Source organism: Barbus barbus (genome assembly GCF_936440315.1).
Source record: "Barbus barbus genome assembly, chromosome: 13".
Taxonomy (NCBI): Eukaryota; Metazoa; Chordata; class Actinopteri; order Cypriniformes; family Cyprinidae; genus Barbus; species Barbus barbus.
Window position 1 is genome coordinate 2,292,361 of NC_136741.1, and position 16,651 is coordinate 2,309,011.

A 16,651-nucleotide genomic window follows, 5' to 3' on the forward strand; every position below is an offset into this window, starting at 1 on the left:
ACGTGAGTTCAAGCTCATGCAACTCAAAACAAAATCATTTGCAGCATGGCACCGCATGCCTCTTAGCATTTTTCATCTGCTGCGCTAAATGCATAATGCATTCTAAACTATTTAATAAATTTAGCTGAAATGATTGTATGATGCATTTAGGCCTGGTTTTGAGTCAGACTCGCGGGAAGAGTGATGACTGCCGCGCTGTTTGTAATATAGAAACACCTTTAGCCTCTCGCGGGAACGGGAAGCTTAGCCGCAGGATTGATTAGCTTTTCATGGTAATGGTGTTTATCATTAGCGCAGAGCCTCATCCGCTGCTGTATTAGCCGTAATGGGCGTTAGTGTGTGTTGAGTGATTGCTGTCGGTGTATACTGTGATCATAGCTGCCAGCGTGCAAGTGATCATTTATTTCAACGTTAATGTTTGTGTGTGTGTGTGTCCATCATGTTAGACCTCTGTCCTTGTGGCCATCACAAGTCCTGTCGATAGCATCCTTCACTGTTGTGACGTCTACCAGCCGCTGTTGCATTTTGCTTCAACTGGTCATACGCTCTGTGATCAAAATATGCTATCAGAATAAAATTGAAAATGCTAAATTTCTGTGTATTTCATTGTTCTACACTGAAAAAAAGCTTCACTCAAAAAATGCTAGTAAATTTCACAAATAATTATAAAGAAACACATTGAATTTAATGTGAGATTTTCAAGTAGAAAGACTGAAATAGTATTGTCCGATAATATTTGTTTTATTTACAAATCATTTTTAAAGTGGTAGTGTTGCTGTAAAGAATCCATGCGTTCATGTGTGCTGATTTCTTATTTATTTTTTAATGAAAAATATTTGTTGAAGCACAGAAAATATTATTTCAGTCCTTCTACTGGAAATTTTCACATGGAAATTCATTTTCATTTTGGTGATTTTAACTTTGTTTTAATTTTTGTCAAGAAAATATCTGAACTTTTAACACTTTGATTAAAGAATGAATCAAGAAAGAGAAAAGGTTAAATAATTAAAAATAGTAGATGCATTGAGCGTGCATTAAACTATGATATTCAGTGCATTGTGTGAATATTGTTCACACTACTGTTCAAAGTTTGGGGTCGGCAAGATGTTTTTAAAAGAAATTAATAAATAGATCTAATGAATTGATCTGAAGTGACATTAAAGACATTTCTAATGTTGCAAAAGGTTTCTATCTAATATAAATGCTGTTTTGAACTTTCTATTAATCAAAGAATCCTGAAATGTATCACGGTTTCCAGAACAAATTCTGCAGCAGAACTTTTTCAACATTGATAATAACCAGAAATGTTTCTTGAGCTCCAAATTACACGGATTTCTGAAGGAGTAATGACACTGAAAATTCAGCTTTGATCACAGCAATAAATTGCATTTTAACACGCATCGTTATTTAAAATTATTATAATATTTCACAATAATCCTGTATTTTTGATCAAATAAATGTGAGTACAAGAGACTTCTTTAAAAAATCTTACCAAACCCAAAACTTTTGAACGCTATACTGTACATATTTGCAAACTACACATGATTGTTGCATGATGTAATGTGTGACTAGTGTGTCACGGTTCATCTAAGAAGCTGTTTATTTTGAATTGTCCATCATGATTTGTGTGCACTGGGTTCAAGAGGACAGAGTGTTGGAAAACACACGTCTTGACAATGTTTTTGTGGGCAGGTGTCCAACTGGTTTGGAAACAAACGGATCCGATATAAGAAGAACATCGGAAAATTCCAGGAGGAAGCCAACATGTACGCGGCCAAAACTGCTGTGAACGCGGCGAGTGTTGTGGCACATGGCAGCCAGGCCAACTCCCCGTCCACTCCAAACTCAGCAGGTGAGATTCCCTTCATAGAGCCATGCAGCTGTAGAGCCTTTGGTGTAGGGTCACATTGTGGGAAATGTCTTTTGTTAGTACTGTATATGAGAAGACTTTACTGTATGTGGAGCTGTAGTACACTTGACTCTGAAAAACATTTAAAAAGTTTTCACTTAAAACGGGACGAGGTGCTCTGTGGGCCACAGCATGTCCTGCTCCTGTCTCATTAGTTCTCTTTGTGTAACCCAGAGGACTCGTCTAGTTAAAGCACATATGACCATAGACTTCAGTGAGCTCTGCACAAATGAAAGCATGACTGTGGGGGAGAGACAATGGACATCAATCCTTCAGCTGACCAAATATTATACATACTACGTTTGGTCTCGTTCTGTCTCGTGGATCTTGTCCGTGTCTGCAGTGTTTAGCTTAGTGTTATATTAGAAGCATTATTATACTCGTACCTTTTGTTCTTTAATATTTTAATTGTTTTTAGCTTTATTTTTAGTTTTTCATTTAAATGTTAAGTTTTGTTGTATGCATTTGTCATTTTTATTTCTTAATTTTTTTAAATGTGTATAGTATTTATAAAGTTTTAGTTTTGGATCTGTTTTAGTTGTTTTAATACTACAATCGATTGCTTCTGTTGTCCTCATTTGTAAGTCGCTTTGGATAAAAACATCTGCTAAATGACTAAATAATAATAATACAGTTCAAAAGTTTGGGGTCGGTAAGATTGTTAATACTTTTGAAAGAAGTCTCTTCTGCTTACCAAGGCTACAGTTATTTGATCAAAAATACAGTAAAATTGTGAAATATTATTACAATTTAAAATGTAATTTATTTCTGTGATGCAGCGCTGTATTTTCAGCATCATTACTCCAGTCTTCAGTGTCACATGATCCTTCAGAAATCATACTAATATACTGATTTGCTGCTCAAGAAACATTTCTGATTATTAGCAATGTTCAAAACAGCTTCATATTTTTGTGGAAACCATTGAACATTTTTTTCAGGATTCCTTAATGAATAGAAAGTTCAGAAGAAAAGCTTGAAAAAAAAAAATATATATATATAAACATTTGGCAGTATTATAAATGTTGTTTCTGTAACGTTTTATCAATTTAATATGCTAATTAAAAATATCAATTTCTTATAAAAATGAAATTTTACTCACCCCAAACTTTTCAAAAGTAATGTCAAGTTTTGACAAGTTAACAAAAACAGTTATGGATTATAAAAGATTATAAAAAGATGTGTGATAATGTCAAACTATAGAAATAAAGTCATATGCAAATGTGCTGACTCGAGATCAATCAAAGATTTGACACATTTTTCTGACAAACGTGTTTTTGTTTGCATCAAATTAAAAATGGCATTTGCTCTCACTGGGTCTGTTGTTTTGGATTCATATCTCCGTTTAGCTGAAAAAAGAAATGCAATTATTATTATAAATTCAAACAATTATGCACATATCTGAGTTTTTATCTGTGGCCTCAGCTTTCTCTTGCTTTTAGCTGAATCTCTCCTGCTTCGCATCGACTCTTGATCTTTGTTTTCTTCATGGGCTGCTGGAGCTTATGCTCTGAAAAGCTTCTCTAACTATAACTGCATTTCTGCTCTCTTGAATTCTTCAAGCTCATTTCTCTGGCTTGTTCTGTCTCTCTCTTGTCGTGTCTGTGCACCTCTCAGGTTCTGCTGGCTCTTTTAACATGTCAAACTCTGGCGATTTGTTTATGAGTGTTCAGTCTCTGAACGGGGACTCGTACCAGGGCTCTCAGGTGGGAGCCAATGTGCAGTCACAGGTATAGTGCCAATAAATCACTACAGAAACCTCACAGCACCAGCACACACACTGCAGCTCGTGTCACAGGGGTGTAGCAACATGATGAACATTTCTTGTGTGTGTGTGTGTGCGTGCGTGCGTGCGCGTGTGTGTGTGTGTGTGTTATAAGTAAAAAATATATGTAGGAAAAAATGTTTTAAAGATTTTCTTATTTATTTTCTCTGTTTCTAAAGCTTGTAAACTACCTGCCCATCTACTGCCTACATAGAAAGCTGACTTAATTTGGATCTGATTTGAAACACTGTACATTAGTGGTCAGTCAGTATATCGGCTGATATGTGGGATTTTTTAATTATTGGCATAGACCAAAAATGTTTGTCCGTTTGGCTGATGTGTTGGAAGCAGGACTTTTATTTTGACAGCACAAAATCAAGAAGTTGTCATCTAAATAAATGTTTATTTTATAGATGTATTTTTTTATCAGATAATTTTTTATTATATGCATATATAATTACATAATATATGTAAAAATAAATATAATTTTAATTTCAGCAGTTGTTATGCATGTGCTATTACTATCTTTACATTAAATAGTGTTATATCATACATACTGGCTTTACATTGGCCATCCTGCTCTCTAAGATATCGGCATCAGCAATAAAAAACATCAATATCGGTTAAGCATTAATTGACTGCAATTCAAATAACGACTTCAGTAGAGCTGCTAATGACACAATTAAGCATAAACAAACACATTTAAATTGTGTAAAATCTTTCAGTTTGAACATTTTAAATTATATCTGAACTTTTCTATGAATGCTTTTCAGTTATTACATGACAAATACACTACTGTTCAAAAGTTTGAGGTCAGTAAGATTTAATTCATTTATTGGAAAGAATACTTTTATTCAGTGAGGATGCATTAAAAACGCTGTTCTTTTCAACTTTGTTCATCAAAGAATTTTGAAAAATAAAATTTATGTTTCCACAAAAATATTTGTCAGCACAACGGTTTTCAGCATAATAATAATAATAATAATAATCAGAAATATTTCTTGAGCAGCAAATAAGATTCTCCTTTTTGTCAAACATATTTTATTGGACTGTCCTGCTTTTAATGTATGTAGAAAACTCTTTTATGAACTTACTTAAAGAGTTTAGTAGAATTTTTCCAGAAAACGTTTTAGAATCTTTGTCATATGTTAATGTCCAAAAATCTTGTGCAATATAACTTGTGTTTGTTTGTTTGCTGGTTTTTATTGTATTTGTTATACTTGTATTTTTTAAGTTGTTTTTGCCATGAAAATAGCCTGAAGATGCTGAAATGACATTAATTTTAATTATTTTTTAATTAATTTTACTGTATTTTTGAGCAAATCAATGCAGCCTTGGTGACCAAATTTTACTGGCCACGACTCTTGAAGAGTAGTGTATTTATATTTTTTAATCAATATTTCTCATTTTGTCTTCAATTTTGGATCATTTTTGTTCTAATGCATTCTAATATCCACAATGCTACTACCCCAGATAAGGAATCTTATAAGGCAGCATATGGAAAATGCTGTCTAGGTAGGCAGCTCACTAGGCTTTAGAACAGAGCCATGATGAGACTGGCTTTGTAATGTGTTTTATTGTTCGCTTGTCATCGTGTGTTTGTGCGTCTGTCGTTGTGTCGTCTTTTATTGTTGTTTGCTTTCTTCGACCTTGCTTTCTTCTTTGTCGTGTCGTCTGACTTTGCTTTGTTTGTGACCTTGCGTTCGCGTCTAGCTCGCTCTGACCTTGCCGTGTTGTTTTGCGCTGTTTCAGGTGGATACCCTTCGCCATGTTATCAGCCAGACAGGAGGATACAGTGATGGCCTCGCAGCAAACCAGATGTACAGTCCGCAGGGCATCAATGTAAGGCGAGAAAAAAACACTTCCTCTTGTTTTGCCCTCTACCAATTATTTCAAAGCCATAGGGCTCAGAATGCCACTTAGTGCGACTTGTCTGGGAATCGTGGTCACTTAGTTGATTGCCTGTGTGTCGCGAGCGCCACGGGCGGCACGCTGCCCAGCGAGACGTGGACACAAGAGCGGCCCGCGTCTGTCTGAGCACATCACATCCAATCAGATCGGCCCGGCACCTGCAGCCACGCGCCCCGCTGATGGGAACAGGTGACACCGGCTGCAAATGTATGGCCCCTCGCCGTGCCCCAAAGTCACCTGACCATGATTATCCCCACAAGGGCGGCGCACAAAAACACTCGGTGCTAAAAATACAGCCACACGCCTATGGTAAAACACTCGTAGGAGGACATCCTGTGTATTCGGGAAGGGAGGGGCGCTGCTGGCAACTTGGCGCGCTGAGAAAATTCACAGCGACAAGCCGTGTGGTAAAGGGGAAAATCAATACGACAGACACACGGGGAGCGGAGTGTGGACTTGGGACAGCAATCCAAGCACATTGCTCAGATCAGGTTCCTGCCGAGCTAATGGCCTTGACAGCGAGCCGAGACGAGAACGAGAGAGAGAGAGAGGGGAGGAGGAGGAGGATGAGAGGGGGAGGCTGGTCAGCGTCTCTGTCCCGCTTCCGTTCTGCCGCGCTCCGCCGGCCGTATGTTAATGAGATCAAACATATTCGCAGGAAAAGCACGGATGTATGCAAATCCCGTCCTGCTTTTTTTGTGGAGTATTGTGGGCTTAACTGTGATGCACAAACACACAGATCGGCGCTCGGTTCACATCAAGTGCTTTCAAAACGCATTTAATACGGTACAAATCATTCATACTCAATAAATCATAGCATTTGTTTTGAATCACAATTAATTGTATAATATACACAGTTCCCATGGCCAAGTTTAGAAATATATAATAAAATATAATATATTTATGTTCAAAATATAAGGGGCAGCCTGTTTTTAAATTAATGTTTTTATTTAGTGAGGATGCATTAAATTGATCAAAAGTGAATGTAAAGGTTTTTTTTGAATATTTTTTTTGAAAGGAATATGATTTTTCATATTGTTTTTTTTTTTTCAATAACTGCAGTTTTTTTTTTTTTTACTTTCTGTTCATTAAAGGTATAAATAAATGTTTTACAGTTTCCACAAAAATATTAATCTGCAGCTTCTTATCACTGATAATAATCAGAAATGTTTCTTGAGCAGCAAATCATCATATTAGAATGATTTCTGAAGATCATGTGACACTGAAGATGGAGTAATGATGCTGAAAATTCAGCTTTGATCACAGAAATAAATTACATTTTTAAATATATTCACATAGAAAATAGTTATTTTAAATTGTAATAATATTTTGCCGTTTTACAGTTTTTACTATATATTTATTTATTTATTTTGATCAAATTAATGCAACCTTGGTCCCTTTCAAAAACATTGTAAAAAATCTTACTGACCCCAAATTTTGAATGGTAGTGTATAGTATTATACATAATATTGTTACATGAAGTGTAATTGAAATTAATTAAATCTTAAAATGATTTAATGAATGCAATTTCAAAATCTAAACTATTAGATATGAAAAGTGTGAATGCTGTCTCTATAAAATAATTTAATAGCATTTTATCTACATGAATCCTTATCCATTGATCTTAATTAGTCAGATGATCTGTGATCCTGAGTGTTATTTATAGTTTTGTAGCAAATTATCACATCAGTGTAAATTGAACTTTCACAGGAGCACATATATCAGCTACTTTCAGATTTAAATGTGGTTCATCCATTCAGAGCTGAAATATCACATTTGCTCAAATGATTTGGGCACTCAAGTGACAGTTATTAATGTCTGAATGTCACTGCATTAGATAAGTTCACCTCACAGATGTTTTCCAGTAGTCTTTCACAACCAAAGTTGCGCAGTTCATTTTGCTACAGTGTTTTTTTCTTCAAATTAATGACACTTGCTTTGATATTTTACTATCAGCGCAATGACATTCATGCATTTTTAATTGTGACTGAAGTGTTCAGATACTTTGGGGCCAGCTGTACATTAAATTGAGAAATAGAAAGCATTAGTGGCACGCAAATTAAAGAGATGACATTTGATATTGTGTCTGTTGTTGGTTTACAGCATGCGTTCAACAGCAGCATTTAAGACATTTCTTCTGTTCTTTTACTGGGTTTGATTGAGGAACAAACCAGTGTGATGCTGTGAAATGCAGTGTTAATGTCTAAAGCATTGCTTTCACTGCTGTCTGTGAGATTAGTGATGTGTGTGTGTGTGTGTGTGTGTGTGTGTGTGTGTGTGTGTGTGTCAGTATAAAAGACGAGCATCACACACAGAGCTCTTACACGCTGATTCCTGTTTTCTGAGGACGTAATCATTCCAGACTGACCCAAACCTGCGCTGCCAACTAAATTACTCATGATGTTTTCATTGACAAAGGGTTTTTGACTTTGTAAAAACTAAAAATTATTCACATACACACACAGAAATAATTTGCATCTTACACTGTGTTTGCTAATTTGACCAAAACACACTACAACACACTAAAAACAGTAATATTGCATTTTAATACTGCGATACGTTTTAAAATCTATTCAAATAGAAAAAAAAAAATATTTCAAATTGTAAAATTTTCAACAGTTGTCTATGTGAATATGTTTTAAAATCTAATTTATTGCTGTTATCAGAGCAGGAATTTGAATTTAATTTAATTCTAATATGCTGATTTGATTCTCAAGAAACCTAAATGTGTCCTTTCTGAATAATGTAGAATTTTTTTTAAATAAAATTAAAATAAATTGTATTTAAATAAATAAATAAATGATAACACTTTTATATTTTGTTTTCAAAAAATACTATATATTTAAAAAATATATATAATTTTATTTTATTTTTTCATTAAAAAAAATTTATTTTTAAGGTTTTAGTTTTAGTCAACTTTAATAACCCTGGTAAAACATACTGCTTTTTTAAAAAAAATGCAAAATGTCATGCTGTAAATATATCCGATCGTTGGGTCATTTTGACCTATGAGAGTTTATGTAGCACATCACTCTTCTATGATGAAAGTGTTATTTTTGGAAATAAAAGTAATCTATTCAGTGTTTCCAGTATAAAAAAAAAGAATGTTTTTATTTTTATTCATTTTATAAAAATGACACATTCTACACACTGAGATCAATGGATTTGACTATGAAATATTGATTTGCGGGCCATTTTTCTCTGATATTGCAATTTTTATGACACAAAAGGTGTCTGATTGTTCACTCATGGCGTGTGTGTTGTCTCTCCGTCAGGCGAACGGTGGCTGGCAGGACCCCACCACCCCGTCCTCCGTCACCTCCCCCACAGAAGGACCCGGAAGCGTTCACTCTGACACCTCCAACTGATCCTCACACACACGGACTGTCTCCATCCCCGCATCGCACCGCAGTGCACGCTCCGAGAGCGCACCATCAAACGTCTTCATGCTACCTCTCAAACACCCACACGTCACATCCAGACCAAGACAACAGGACGTTTAGACTAGACACATAGCTCTATACTGTATGTCGACCCTGCCTTCATCGTCACAACAAACATCACGTTATATTTGAAACATTTTTGCAATTTTACCATAGTGCCAAAGTACTTTTATACATCACTTTAGGAACTCGTTTTACATTATAATAGACTTGTGCTTGAAAAAGCAGTTTGCACTGCGTCTGAGCTGAACTAGATTTCTGTTCGTCTAATAACCTTTGCTTTGAATCTCGAAATATTTGGTTTATGTACATAAGGGGAAATCGTCATTTCCCTGCTTTAGTGAGAAATAAAGGCGATGCGGTTTAGACATAGATATCAAAATATTGATTTCAAAAGGTTATTAGCACAACGGTATCATTATTTTGCATTTGAAATAAGATTCACGTGTGTCACTTTGGTTTATTCCTGTAATCTTGATGAATTTGATATTTATGTACAGACACATGAATCCCTTTATATATCATCATCATCATCAGCGCACATCAGAATGCAATAAAAGGCAATCAGAAGTGAACCAATCCCAAATGTGAAATGGCTTTCTTTTCCGGTTTCGTTCCACGTCAGCCTTCTCTCCGGGCAACCTTGATACCAAAAACCACAGGCGTGTCCGCTCTTCCGTTCACATCACATCCTTCATGCTGTAAATCGTGTCAAATCTGGGATGCGTCCCGCCGCGTTATACCTGAAACCAAAAATCCACTCGTGTTTCTTGAGAAGAAAGGAAAAGCTCACGATGGCACACAAATGCAGAAATGGGTTTGGATATATTTTTTGATGCCCTCCTGTTGTGAATACCCGATTGTCATTTCTGATTTCATATACGAACGGCCATATATTTGATTTCTCGCAAGCATAATGTGAATGCGCGCAAGCTTCTATATGTAGATGTGCACCTTTACTCTTCTTTTGCTCTTTTCATAACAATGGCATCCAAGCGCTGTGATGAGCGCAGGCTCTCTGCTCAGTTGATTGAGAATGAGACATGTAGAGAGTGTGGGTCATATAGTCTTTCTTTGGTTTGCCGTCTCATCGCCGGAGCAGATCCCACCTCAGCAGCACCGTATTCAGAAAAGCCTCATATAATGATGCTTTTAGTTTTTGCATATACAGCGGTTTGTAAAACATCAAATGTTTACTTTGTTGCATGTCTTTTGTTCTTTAAACTCCTGCAGTGTTTTTGAATGTTTCTTCTTTTTTATATCAAGCGCAGAGACATTCTCCTTCAAGTTTGAACTTTTAAGATCTCTGCATATGTATAAAAGGAATACAATGGAACAGCAAACTATTGTCTTTTTGATTCCAACTCGTTTTTGTGAAGAAAAACTAACAAGGTGTAGTTTTTTGGTCTCTTAATTTGTACTGGTAATGCATATTCCAAATAAATAGTTTCTTTTGTTGCAATATGTTTCTCTCTGGTGTCTGGTTTCATTTGTGCATTCATATTCAATTAGTGTGCTATTTTTGTGTGAGTGAGATATTCTAGTTTTTATTTTGAATTAATTTGTCATATTTTCAGTTTTTATATTAATTTAGGGGAATTTTTTTTATTTTTGTAATTTATGAAAAATTGAAAGTGACGTAAAACAAAAAAAATTAATTGCACTAAATCCAAAGAAACTGAGAATTATCAAGTGGTATCTTGATTATTTCCATAGCTGTATATATACTTTTTTTTTGAAAATTTTATTTCAGTTTTAGTTATTTTAGTATCAACTTTAACTAAATGAGAAAACGTGGCCTTGGCAACAGCTGGAATTATTTCAGAAATGGTATTTCAAGTGTATAATTATTTTAATAGTTTTGCTTTTAGTTTTAGTTAACAACAAATTTAAAAATGTGATATATATAACTGGGTCATTTTGACCTAGATAGTCTATTACATTTCTATTGTTTGAATTGGAAATACTATATGAAATATTTCCAATAACTGATCTGGTCACTGACTGATCAAACAGTAAAAAAATGAAAAGAAAAGCAATGGCATGTATCTCCTTCTCTCAGATGAAACTGCTTGATTTTGTGCTGATGTATGCAGAATGAGGTTTTTTTTTCCTCAGAGGTTACAAACATGACCAAATTCAAATTTTATTTGTCACATACATATACATAAGTAGTACGACATGTAGTGAAATGTATTGTACGACTGTCCAACAAATTGTCCAACAAAATTAAGAAAAACCTCAAGTTTACAAAAATACAAATAGAAAAAGTACAGTAAACATATATACAGAACAATATATTTTTAGTTGATGTCGACTGAAAGAAATCACAATGTGTCAGACTTTGAGATGCAGTTACGAAATATTGTAGCCTACACAAGGAAGATCATGTTTAAAAACCTGCAGAAAAATGTAAAACACTCATTCTCAAGAAACAGAACCATTTATGTGTAGAATTTATTTATTTTTCTCAATGAGATGTCATCCAATTTGCATGTCCAGTTCATTGTCATGGAACTGGTTATATAGCCTAATATTAAAAATCACCTTGCCTATATTTTGCATTTAATAAATTGAAAACATAATCATGCTTTCAATTTGTAGTTTTGTTTTAAAATGCAATTTGTTCATGCACATTGTGCTCTACACACATTTAGCCATTGCAAACTCTTATAGGCTAGCTAAATATGCTGAACACTAATCTGAAAAACTTTTTCAAATGATATGATAAAATGCAGCGTTTTCTTGAGAATGACCCTCGCTGCTGTTTGACTGACTCCAGCGCGCGCGTGAGATGCAGGGCTCCCGTGGTTAAAAGCCCTGCTTCAGTCTATTGTCTCCCGCGTGCACTTCATAAACACGCGCTTCAGGAGCGTCTCTCTCAAAGGTCAGCAGCCGAGGGACTGATGTCTGGAAAACAAATTAAGGGGGGAAGATGAATGCAAAGCAAAGCGCCGCGCGTTTATTGATGGCCACCATTTAGAGGATCTCTGTAGTCCATTTTTCACTCGCCACGAGCGGGACATTGCTCTGAAATTGAATTCAGAGCAGGAACCTTTGAGTGAGCTGAAAAACACAACATTAAATATACACACACACAAAATATACAAATAAATGCAATTAGTAAATTTAATGAATTCGAATAACTTATCTATTATATGTATAATCTACATTTAGGCCTGACACACAAATACTAAATGCATTAAAACATGATCAGCACCCTGTTATATCAAATGTTATCTTGTGACGGTTCAACCCTGAGTAGGCTATAATGACCATTATATGGATAGGTTTTTTTAGTTTTTTATTTTTCTGAATTTTCACACTCATATTAGACAAAATATTTTTCTTTCAAACTCTCATATCATTAGGTCTTGTGTTTTTTCCACAATAAAGGTGTTTAACTATTGGAATGATATAACCTAAATGCATTCACAATAAAAACAAAAAAAAACATCATGATGTCAAAAAGATCAAAGCATTATTTGTAAAAGTTAATGTATGTCAAATAATGGTTGAATAAAAAGTGCAGGAACAAAGATCAATTCTGAGACACTGACCCATATACTAAGAAAACAACAACAACACCATAAAATCATAATGAGACTCACAAAATGCACTTTTTCATTTAAATCAACATAAAGATCCCAGAAATGCAGTGTAGCCTTTTTTTTTTTTTTTTTCAAAAAGTTTTGAAATGACATCCCTAAACCAATCTGCTGTAAATGGAGCATGAGGCAAAATAAACAGAATGAGGCTTTTATGATGCGCTTGTCCTGTGAAAACAACATGCGCGCGTGTTTGCGCGTTCTGCATAATGCACGTGTGATGTAGCGTATCAATGCCAGTACAATGCACACGCATCATCCTCATCCTCACGAGCTCGCCGCAGGGGCGGATGGGATGGGAACAGCTCTCAGGTCTACAAGGCAGGAATTAAAGCTGCGCGGGGATTACGGAGCAGCGAGGATCTCGCGTGTCCAGAGGGAGGAGGCGCCGCGTCTGTATCGAGCGAAGAATTTGAAGCGTTCTGCGCCAGGGCTTTATCGTATTGACACGCCGGATGAGGGTCGTGAATTGCGCATGGCTGCGGGGATCTCAGTGCCCATCAAAGCAGGAGCGCAGAGTTCCTACCTAATGGCTCGCGTTACGTTGAGAGCGAATAGAGATCAGGTGGTATTGGTTTTCTGCGTAACAGTGTCCCGTTTGCGTCCGTCATGCAGGCGCGTCTGATCACCCACTTTCCCAAAAAGAGCCTCGCGCTTTCGCTTGCGCGTTTCGTGCGGATCAAAGCTTAGAACGCGTCGACAATCGCGGAAACGCTGCCAGTTCTGTCGAGATGAACTTTCGCGATGTGGGTGTTGGAAGTTAAACAGCGTTGCTTTTGTGAGAAGCGCCTAAAGCGGCTCGTGTTAATGAATCAGACGCGCGTTTGCGCATCTTTGAAAACAGCGCCTCGAGACAAACAGCAAACTTATCTCTTTGAAACACAAACAGAGCGTGTGGGACGCGGATACAATCTCAATATCCTTCAAAGCCGATGGCAGATTGTCAGAGTCCTGCTCATCCGGACCTGTGTCTATTCTGTCTTTCTTGTCAAACAATTATCACTGTTTTGAAGGATTAAAAGTGCGTTTGGCAGAACAAAAAGGTTGTTTGATTCGCAGTTTTACAGTTTTCTGACACATTCCGCTGCTTTGGAGGGTCAGGTTAAGTTGATTTGTTTGATAAGTTATTTATCAGGGTTACAGGAGTCAGTATTTGTTGTTATTTCTGTCTCAGCTCAGTGATGTGGCAGTTGGCTATAGATCTGGTGAGCTCTATATTTCTCTGAGTTTTCAGAAGAACTGCTGTCTGAGACTCAATGTAGGAGGCCGCTGTCACATTCAGTTCCTCTGTGGAGCCGGCTGAAGGCTGGGAGATGCCCTGCAATATGACATCAAAATCTGTGAACTTCCTTTTTAAATCATAGATGATGGAATGTTTCAATGACAATAAGAACAACAAACTATAGAAGCCACTGAATACATAATAAAAAAAATCTCACAACAGACTTGCATGATGAACTTTCAATTGTGAGAATTGTGAGCTTCTACAGAATTGGACTCGCAGTTGCAACTCACAGATTTAAATCTCATCAAATCTTTATTTTCTTTTTTTTCGTGGAAGAAGCAAGCTTCCATCATGATAAACACACAAATAACAGCAAATCAACTTTTTAATTTTTAAAAAAATTTATTATTTGTTATTATTATAACTTTTTTAAACATATTCTGAAGCGGTGTTTACCCATAAAAAATGTGCCACCACAGTAAAGTGCATTAGTGCCACCTACTTTTTCAGCAGCATTCATTCTGGAAGCATTTTTTCTATTCATTTTTTTTTCCATAGGGATTTGAAACATTCTTTGTTAAAGTGCTATAAGCCATGAACTGAGTCAACCAACTACAAGGAGAATTACAACAGTACCAATTTTTATCTGAAGCAAAACAATGTAAAGAAAAACTAACAAAACGACAAAGGTATAAGATTATGTATTTAATGGCTTTAGCTAGGCAAAGAACTACAGTCTCATGATGCATTGCGAATTATATTAATTAAATTTAAAAAGATGGAGAAGCATATAAAAGCCAGACCAAATGATGCCTGCTCTGATCCACCTCAGCCCCTATCAGTACTATATATAAAGGTGCAGTTATTATGTAAATGCATTCATGCCAACAGCATTAAAAAGACACCTAAATGCCACTTCAGAAGCACTTCTGTGCCATTGCCACCTTTGCAGTGTAGTTTTATTAAACATTTAGTTGTAGAATTTAAACGGCACACATTCTCACACCACAAACATTCTTTGTAGTTACACATATAAATTTTTTTTAATACACATAACTGCTTCAGAAGGAGCATTTTCAGTATGGGTGTGTGTAATTTAGAGCAAAATGTCCAAGAATCGTCTGTTTATATTTACCATTGGTTTTAAGTGCATTGGTCTGATGGTTTTACTGAAATGCAGAGGTGTTCTGCATGGTTTTAACTCGTTGCTAGGGTGATATGAGTGGTTGCTAGGTGCATGTTTACCACAGTCAAATGAGTGCACAGCTCTAGTCTCTCTTGCTCATCTGGGACCTGCTCCCAATTCCAGGTAAATCACTATATAAAATTCATGATAATTGCCTCTCACTCCTGCTATTCCTCCACCGACATGATTTTGATTGGCTCATGAAAAAAACGTTCATATGGATGAACTGGGGCTTAAATCCAGATCCCAGTTGGACTCAACAGTTTATCTTGTGTTTTTGGCCACATGAATCCACTGAAGTTCATTTGAGCATTTGAGCTGATCAAAAAGTGACCTACCAGAACACGATTTCGAGATCAATACATCTAGATCAATACAAACTCTAAATCAAAACTTCCCATATTATGGAAGGCCACGGGGACCAGAAACACAAATGACAGAATGTTAATTGAGTGAACTGTGCCTGATATCAAGTCTCGTAATAATGAAAGTGTCCATTTCAAAGAACCAAAATAAAAAAATTTGCAATTGCTATATATGCTATATTTTGACATTTTCTATTACAGTTCTTCCATGTTTAATGGTAAATATTTGCAGATACTGTCTGCATTGGTGAGAAAAAAAAACATGACAGTCGAATTAGTTAATTCTCAGCAATTATTTCCTCTTATGTATTCATTAACACCCACAGAACACAAAAGGGAAGTGCAATTTTATTCCTAATTTATGTGCACATCTAGGAATGTGATTAAATTTAGGAATCCTCTGAGAAGGTTCATGTATCACCCTCTGATGCTCCTGATGTGCTAATTGGCTCAAAGAACTCAAAAGGGTCCCAAACCGCTTTCATTTTCACTTGCAAATTTACCATTAAACACCCGCGCGGTGTGAGGTGATACTGAAGGTGTGTGATGCTGTGGGATCAGCGCTGCTGCTGCTGTCAGGTTCATGTGTCACGGGTGAGGAGCGGGTAACAGTCAGTGGGGTTCAAAGAAAAATGCTTTTTTCCCTGCTCCTAAAGTGTATAATGATCGAGCAAAAATTAGTTTTTTTATTGTACAATGTGTGCATGATCATCATTATAAAAAGAAAAGAAAAACAAGTCATGATACATGTCCAAAAAGCGAGGGTATACTACAATGGCACCTTGACAACAGTTCAAAGAGGGAGTGTGTTGGGTTTGTGGGGTCCAAAGTGATTTTCTTAGCCCATTTTTCCTCACTCTGGAGATGTACAGATCTTAGAGGTTGGGCAGAGGGGCACCGATAATCCTCTCAACAGTCCTGACTGTCCACTGTAGTCTCTTGATGTCTGATTTGGTAGCTGAACCAAACCAGACAGTTATGGATGAACGCAGGACAGACTCAATGACGGCCGAGTAGAACTGTTTCAGCAGTTGAATTTCCTCAACAACCTCTGCTGGGCCTATTTATCAATGAAGTCTATGTGAGTGTCCCACTTCAGGTCCTGAGAGATGGTTGTGCCCAGGAACCTGAATGACTCCACTGTCGTTTCAGGGCTGTTCATGATGGTGAGTGGAGGGAGTGCAGGGGGATTCCTCCTGAAGTCCATGATCATCTCCACTGTTTTGAGCTACTGCACCAGAC

The 16,651-nt window shown here is 36.4% G+C and overlaps 1 protein-coding gene across 3 annotated transcripts in view; it reads left to right on the forward strand.

Annotated features, from left to right (window-relative positions):
* The window catches only part of LOC306879492 (pre-B-cell leukemia transcription factor 1-like), a 79,329-nt gene extending 68,836 nt beyond the window's left edge, over positions 1-10,493 (forward strand). The window contains exons 6-9 of one of the 3 annotated variants that reach the window (XM_079432478.1): positions 1,693-1,852; positions 3,524-3,636; positions 5,424-5,513; positions 8,858-10,491. In XM_079432478.1, the coding sequence (XP_079288604.1) occupies positions 1,693-1,852; positions 3,524-3,636; positions 5,424-5,513; positions 8,858-8,950 (456 nt within the window). In that variant the 3' untranslated portion in view covers positions 8,951-10,491. Of the gene's footprint in view, positions 1-1,692; positions 1,853-2,083; positions 3,219-3,523; positions 3,637-5,423; positions 5,514-8,857 lie in introns of those variants that run through there. The other 2 variants (XM_079432479.1, XM_079432480.1) reach the window with 2 other exon arrangements.
* Positions 10,494-16,651: the final 6,158 nt, after the last annotated feature.